Source organism: Limulus polyphemus, unplaced genomic scaffold (assembly GCF_000517525.1).
Source record: "Limulus polyphemus unplaced genomic scaffold, Limulus_polyphemus-2.1.2 Scaffold4748, whole genome shotgun sequence".
NCBI classification, from domain to species: Eukaryota; Metazoa; Arthropoda; class Merostomata; order Xiphosura; family Limulidae; genus Limulus; species Limulus polyphemus.
In genome coordinates this window covers 14,379-22,310 of record NW_013670358.1, presented here as the reverse complement: position 1 = coordinate 22,310, position 7,932 = coordinate 14,379, and the positions used below count along the sequence as shown (strand labels likewise).

At 33.3% G+C, this 7,932-nt stretch overlaps 1 protein-coding gene across 1 annotated transcript in view; it reads left to right on the top strand.

Moving 5' to 3' along the window:
- Nucleotides 1-7,932, top strand: part of LOC106471635 (serine/threonine-protein kinase minibrain-like) — a 74,419-nt gene that overhangs the window by 54,754 nt on the left and 11,733 nt on the right. The window contains exon 2 of the mRNA XM_013932250.2: nt 2,584-2,780. Within this exon, the coding sequence (XP_013787704.2) occupies nt 2,584-2,780 (197 nt within the window). The remainder of the gene's footprint in view (nt 1-2,583; nt 2,781-7,932) is intronic.

Below are 7,932 nucleotides of genomic sequence, written 5' to 3'. Positions count from 1 at the left end.
ATGCCACAGTAATGGCAATGTTTGAAGGCACACCTGAGCCACAGGAAAAAGATAGGAAATGCCACAGTAATGGCAATGTTTGAAGGCACACCTGAGCTACAGGGAAAGGATAGGAAATGCCACAGTAATGTCAATGTTTGAAGGCACACCTGAGCTACAGGGAAAGGATAGGAAATGCCACAGTAATGGCAATGTTTGAAGGCACACCTGAGCTACAGGGAAGGTATAGAAAATGCCACAGTAATGGCAATGTTTGAAGGCACACCTGAGCCACAGGAAAAAGATAGGAAATGCCACAGTAATGGCAATGTTTGAAGGCACACCTGAGCTACAGGGAAGGTGTAGGAAATGCCACAGTAATGGCAATGTTTGAAGGCACACCTGAGCTACAGGGAAAGGATAGGAAATGCCACAGTAATGGCAATGTTTGAGAATCAGACTGATGAACAAGAAGCTGGAAAATATTTGAAGAAAGGGAAATGATTCGAGATGATGGAATTGAACTGATTTACAAATTTTCTGTTTTCTATAGATCAACGTATTAGAATTTTATTTTCACACAATTTATACCCACTTTCTGGATTTCAAAGCGTGAGTAATGTTTCTAACGGTTTAGATTCCAAGAATTAACTGCAATACAAAAACTATACACTAACTTTAATTAAGCTTCAACTTTATGCAAGCACTTTTAATACTACCAAAAACCATCAAGGAACTGTATTCAGGCGTACTCTGGCGGCAACTAGTCAATGACTCAACCATACTGGCTAAAACACGTACTGTTATATAGAAATAACATAGAAGAAACATATACAACAACAACACTCTTAATTTAGCCATCAAAGCAAAGGATTAAGCCAGCCTTTTACTGCTTTGAAATTGTTAAATCAATACCACAGTATCAGATGGCAAACTTACCTAAATACAATGTTACGAGGGGGGGGGGGTTAGCTGAGGGCTATAGTCCAAAAGTGGTAACAAGCAGCAATATTAGATCTATATTCACAAAAAAATCTAGAAATATATGAACAGTTAGACTCATTGGGGTGAAACGTATAGGTGGGCAAGATATGACTGGTTGCAACCATACGTAACGTGTTTTTAAGTAAATTGGTGTTACTTATGCATATCACATTTGAATAATTAATAATAAAGTTTGTAATTAATTTTATCAAGAATTTCAGCGGTTGTCATAGCCCGTGAATTATAAGTGAACTAGACGTTCATATACTGTATGTATGAAGTAAAATGAATCCCGAAAGTACGTCGAGTCTGCAATAAAGCACTCATTAATTCACTCAAATACATTTTGGTTACTCAGTTTTCTGGTTGAATAATTTTAAAATTTGAACATCAGTAATGTAATAAGCTGAAAAATATCGGAGTAAACGTAAAACACACAATATGTGTCTGTATAAGCCTTTTATTAAATCTTTATAGACACTTTTCAATTCTGTTGTGTATGTGTGGGTGTTTTTGCAGTAACTCTTTTTTACTGGTGTAGATATCCTATCAAGTTAAGATGGACGTTTACTTTTTACGTTCGTAAATATATATATATTCATACTGGAATATAAAGTACAGACCAGTTAAGCTATTACTAGGTTGAAACATGTCGCTGCATTATTTTAGACCAAAAAGACGACACCTAAAGTGTCTTGTTTTTATAATCCAAATTAGGTTAAACAGAAATTAAATTTATAGTTGCAATTAAAAAATAATAACAATAATTAAATAGATGTGTTCTAGCTTGTTTTGGTCGTTCAAGCAATACTGCTTTAGCAAAAATAAAAATAAAAATGATACTAACTTATTCATAAAGTTTAAAATTAATTAAACCATAGTTAATATTTATATTAGGATTAGTTAAATGGTTATACAAACAAAATTAGTATTGAATATCTGGTTTATCTATTGTTGATAAGAGATAAATATCATTATGTGCAGATAATCTAATTCCTTTATTTTATTTAAATCGACAAATTCTTTTAGACACATTAGGTGAATCATTTTGATATTTAATGTTCGAACGAAGAACTATTCGCCTGTAAAGAATATTGTTATTTCGTTGTGTAAACTTCGTAAAAAAAATACAATTTATGTTCTATAGTGTGTATATTAAAAAGCGTAATCCCCTGTAAAACGATCTTTTTTGTACGACAAATAAGTTATGAAAAGAAAACGTCCACACCCGTGTTGCGAAAGCTTTAAACATGATTTTTCTTTGAGATAAGACCCCAAGTGACACAGCGGTATGTCTGCAGACTTAAAACGCTAGAAACCGAGTTTCGATACCCGTGGTGGGCAGAGCACAGATAGCCCATTGCGTAACTTTGTGCTTAAACTACAAACAAACAAACAAATCTTTGAGTTAAAAGTCTGTTTCATTGCTGTGCTTAAACTACAAACAAACAAACAAATCTTTGAGCTAAAAGTCTGTTTCATTGCTTTCTGGTTGATTACGAGTTATTATTGTAAATATTGTAAATTTGACACAATTAAACTTTAAATTGAGTTTAGTCGAATAGAGTTAACGTGTTAAAATAAATGATTTGAACGGATGGAGGTTTCCCATAATTTCAGGAGACCAGTCCTCAATGTACGGACGACTTGTCACTCAAGACCAGCTGGTTGCTATGGGAACGGGGACTCAGAGTTCGAGTCAGAATGACCTCGTGTCTCTACAGGGCCGAATACCTTACAAAAGCAGAGACCCAACAACTGCTCCTCTACGAAAACTTAGCATTGACCTAATTAAAACTTATAAGCAGATAAATGAGGTAAGTTTTTATTTTTTTTACAACATGGCGAATCTGTTTTCGTTGTACCTAATTTAAAGATGACCTAATTAAAACTTATAAGCAGATAAATGAGGTAAGTTTTTATTTTTTTTACAACATGGTGAATCTGTTTTCGTTGTACCTAATTTAAAGATGACCTAATTAAAACTTATAAGCAGATAAATGAGGTAAGTTTTTATTTTTTTTACAACATGGCGAATCTGTTTTCGTTGTACCTAATTTAAAGATGACCTAATTAAAACTTATAAGCAGATAAATGAGGTAAGTTTTTATTTTTTTTTACAACATGTTTTCGTTGTATCTAATTTAAAGAGTTGTATGTTTTTACTTTTGCATATCTCAATACTGTATTGATCTACTTTCATAGGATGGATACAAATATCAGTTTAAAAAATTGAATTACCTGACTTTCGTTGGAGTACACAAGAAATTAACATTAAAATAGTTCTCTATGATGCTTTTTTTTATGATTTAAAATACACTTTTCTACGTATATGTTCATTTTTTCTATCAGGAATATATCCAATTTTCTAAGAAACAAAGGTAATATCGACAACCTTCAACCTTAGTGAGTTACAGTTTTTGTTGATCCTACTTTATCTCTCTTTGCACTTCTAAACCGTATAAGGCTCTTTAGATCAATTGATGTATGTTGCCAGTAAGGTATCTTTAAAGACGCATATCGACCGTGTGTTAGCATAACTAAGAAAGTAGTCCCTTGGAAATTTGGTGTGTTGTTGTTCTTCTGCTGGTATAAAAGTTTTTTATTGTTTAGTTTTTCTGATAATTAACACATAAAATTTCACGTTCATTAGCTGTAAAGGATATTGGCTCGGCTCTTTTTTTTATTCTCTCAATTTCAGCTAACGCAGATAAATTGATTTTTCATTCATTTACATCAAAATATTTTGTTTGCCAACATTCTATTTTATAGCCCATGATTAATTTTGTTATGCTTTCTTTCCTCATTTCATGTTTGTGCATGAACTTAAAAATATATTATTATGCATTTCTGAAGCTTAATAATCTCTCACAAGATGGAGCCACGCCCTAGTTTTATTATTATTATTGTTTTTTACTTTGCCTTGCCCCAAACAGTGGTACGGCTGTACTTCCAGACAAGGTCCAGACATCTAGAGACTGAAGACAGTGATAAAAAGAGCTATAACTGCGTATGATGTTTTGCACACGGTACTACACATCTAGTGAGGCCAATGCCGTGTGTCATAGCGCTTGCCAGGAATGGGTTAAGACAGTATATTTATTGCTATCGAGCAGACGGAAAAATTCTTCTGTTACGATATTTCGTGTCTTCGGTGTCACTGTTATCTTTTGGTGTATGTGTGACTTCTGTCATACTAATTTTAATTTGGTTTTTACAATTTTTTTTCTTAAAAATGAATCTCCATCTCACCAAATTTGTGTCATTAAAAACAGATTGTTCGAATATCAAAGAAACGTCTTGCTATCTAGATTTGATGCAGAAACGTTCTGAATTTCGTTCAGTAATAGTAAAACTTAACCCTTGAAAAGTTGAAACATTACAAATAATAATGTGGATAGGCTTCAAGAAATATCGGCTTGTTTCAAATACACCATGATTCTTATATTTATATTAGTATGAATTACGAATAACCTATTCGTTCAGTATATATTGATGATTCTTATATTTATATTAGTATGAATTACGAATAACCTATTCGTTCAGTATATATTGATGATTCTTATATTTATATTAGTATGAATTACGAATAACCAATTCGTTCAGTATATATTGTTTTAGTTTGTTGAAAATTTTCTGACAAAAGTGATTGATTATTTTATGTATTTTATATTTCATTAAGACGCTGTTACAGAAAAACATATGAAATCATAAAGCATTTTTGTATCGACTTCAACAAATTACGTATCGTCCTGGACTAATATTTTATTAGTGCGCAGATCGTGTGAAGTCGAATTCCTAAACTTTTCACAGCATATTTTGTTGAAATAGCTCTTGGCTAATTTCAAAACTTAGGCTGCTGAACCTCATGAGGACAACAATTCTATGTGATTAGGTATTGTGAGACGAAGGCAATAATCCTACGCAACGTAGGTATTGTGAGACAAAGGCAGCAGTCCTAGCGACATGAGTATTGTGTGACAAATGTAGCTGTCCTAAGTGACATGAGTATTGTATGACAAATGTAGCTGTCCTAAGTGACATGGGTATTGTGTGATAAATGTAGCTGTCCTAAGTGACATGAGTATTGTATGATAAATGTAGCTGTCCTAAGTGACATGGGTATTGTGTGATAAATGTAACTGTCCTAAGTGACATGAGTATTGTGTGATAAATGTAGCTGTCCTAAGTGACATGGGTATTGTGTGATAAATGTAGCTGTCCTAAGTGGCATGGGTATTGTATGACAAATGTAGCTGTCCTAAGTGACATGGGTATTGTGTGACAAATGTAGCTGTTCTAAGTGACATAGGTATTGTGTGATAAATGAAGCTGTCCTAAGTGACATGAATATTGTGTGATAAATGTAGCTGTCCTAAGTGACATGGGTATTGTGTGGCAAATGTAGCTGTCCTAAGTGACATGAGTATTGTGTGATAAATGTAGCTGTCCTAAGTGACATGAGTATTGTGTGACAAATGTAGCTGTCCTAAGTGACATGAGTATTGTGTGACAAATGTAGCTGTCCTAAGTGACATGGGTATTGTGTGGCAAATGTAGCTGTCCTAAGTGACATGGGTATTGTGTGACAAATGTAGCTGTCCTAAGTGACATGAGTATTGTGTGAAAAAATGTAGCTGTCCTAAGTGACATGGGTATTGTGTGACAAATGTAGCTGTCCTTAGTGACATGGGTATTGTGTGACAAATGTGTGTCTTGATTTTTATGAATTGGTAGGTTGTTTGAAATGACTAACAAATTCTATATAATTTATAGTACTTTTAATGTATTTACAATGTCTTTTAAACATATATATTAAAATACATTGTGAATTTATTAAAACTACTGTAGATGGATTTTAATACATCTTTGAAACAGTTTCCTTGAAATAAGTTCTGAGATTTTCATAGCAAATCAAACTTTTATCATTGTGTATATAGTGAGCACGTAATTAGCTTCATTTGTAAGCGCACGAAACAGACCTGAAGTCAATCCCCTGCCCTAACAGAAATCATAAATCTCACTAAACCTCAACAGTGTGCTTTGGTGCAACAAACACTTGCAAGCACGCGTGATCGTGAAAATCAACGGTAATTTGTCACGTGAGCTGATGATGCCTTACAGTTGCTAACATTAAATTCGAATAAATTTGAGCACACATCAACTACATCTAGTTTTCCGTTTATTGAGTTATTTGTTAGTGTATGATAGAATTCTGTATCTTCTTTTGTATACACGCACGCAAACAAAGGAAAAGGAATTTTAATTATGTAAATTAATCCCTAATTAAAATTTCTTAAGTGAAGAAACACGTTTGTGTATACTATTGATCAACGTTTTCCTGACACTTTAAAATTTATACTGAATATTATTATAACAGTAGTTAGATCCAATAAAGGTTTTGGCTGATCCAGCTTTAGAGGATATGATTCATTTATTCGGCCAAAAACCCGTTTGCAGAGGTGGCGTTGACGCTAGCCTTAATTCACCACTCCTATGTGAACCGCAGTGTGCCGTGTCAACACCCACTAGAAAAGCTCGAGCCGATGATAAATGAGCTGCTACTTCTTGCATTTCTCAAAGAAACTGGCGGCTCAGAAATTTCTTCAGCTAAGATGAAAATACGTTTTTAAAATATGACCTCTGTGAGGATAATAGCGATAAAATTTTTGTTTCTTCATCATAGTTCTTTCAAAAAGCCATAAATCCAGAACCAATTTTTATCTGAAAAACAGCAGTGCTAATTAATTCTTCGTTAATATAATGATGTATAATTTATGCACTTGTGTCCAGAAATAAAATAAATAAATACGAAAATACTTGAGTCTTGACATGAAACAATGAATAAATGAATTATTGCTGTCAAAATTTAAAAAAGTCATTTCAAACCAAACAACAGCTACAAAAATTTTGTTTTAATGAAAATGTATTGCATTTTTCAGAGTAACTTTCACAACTATCATGTCATCATTCGCGAAATAAATCAGTTTTTTGTTTTTTCACGAACATGTCTTGAAGCTCAGTTAACTCGAGTAGATCTAAGTTTGTGTTTATCCAACGTACTGTTACAAGCGATATGTTCTGACGTCATAATGATGCAGGCTTTAAAGTCTCGGTAGAATCTCAAAGCTACCAGTATTATGGAAATCGACAATAACGAAGAGAGATTTGGAGGATTACAGAAGATTAAGAGAGTTGGTGAAACGAGAAATTTGGAAATAATAAGAATAAAAACTATGGAAAAAGGTTGGCTGAAAATGTAAAAGTTAACTGTAAGGATTTCTTTAAATACCTTAACTGATTAAGGGTCAACAAAATTTTAGGATGGGAGTAGGGCTTTTGACTTTGAGGGATGATACAAAAAGACTGATCTGATGATTATGGTATAGGTGGGTTATAAATTCTGTTGTTTCTTCAAATTTTACTAATGAAGGTTTAAGTAGCAGCAAGAGGAAACAAGATACAAAAAGGTGATCACATTAATTCACAGCTTGTTCTAAAAAAATTGGGAAGTTTATAGAGTGGGCCAGGTAATTAATATTTACCCAAGGATTTTGAAAGAGGTTACCGTAAAGTGTTGGATATGTGAATCACTTGCCACAATTTTTTCCAAGTCTCTTAAAAGTGGGCAGGTGCCAGAGGGTTGAAAGTGGGCTAATGTTACCCTGCTCTCCAACTTCAAGGGAGATGATAAATATTTTCCCAGTAATTATATTGTTACGTCTCTGTTTGTTTATTTTCCCGTAAAAATTCTTTCCGAAGAACTTCAGCGACACAAGTCCTTTCTTAAATAAAACTAGTTTATTCTTTCTCAATACAACTTTGCAATACACAGAATTTCCATCGTCACTTTAACTTAAACACACGCTATAATTCACAACGATTCACTCACTTTACTTATGGTCACTACCGCTCGCTTGACTTAATTATCTGTCTCTATATCTCTCTATCTGCAATTATTATCTGTTT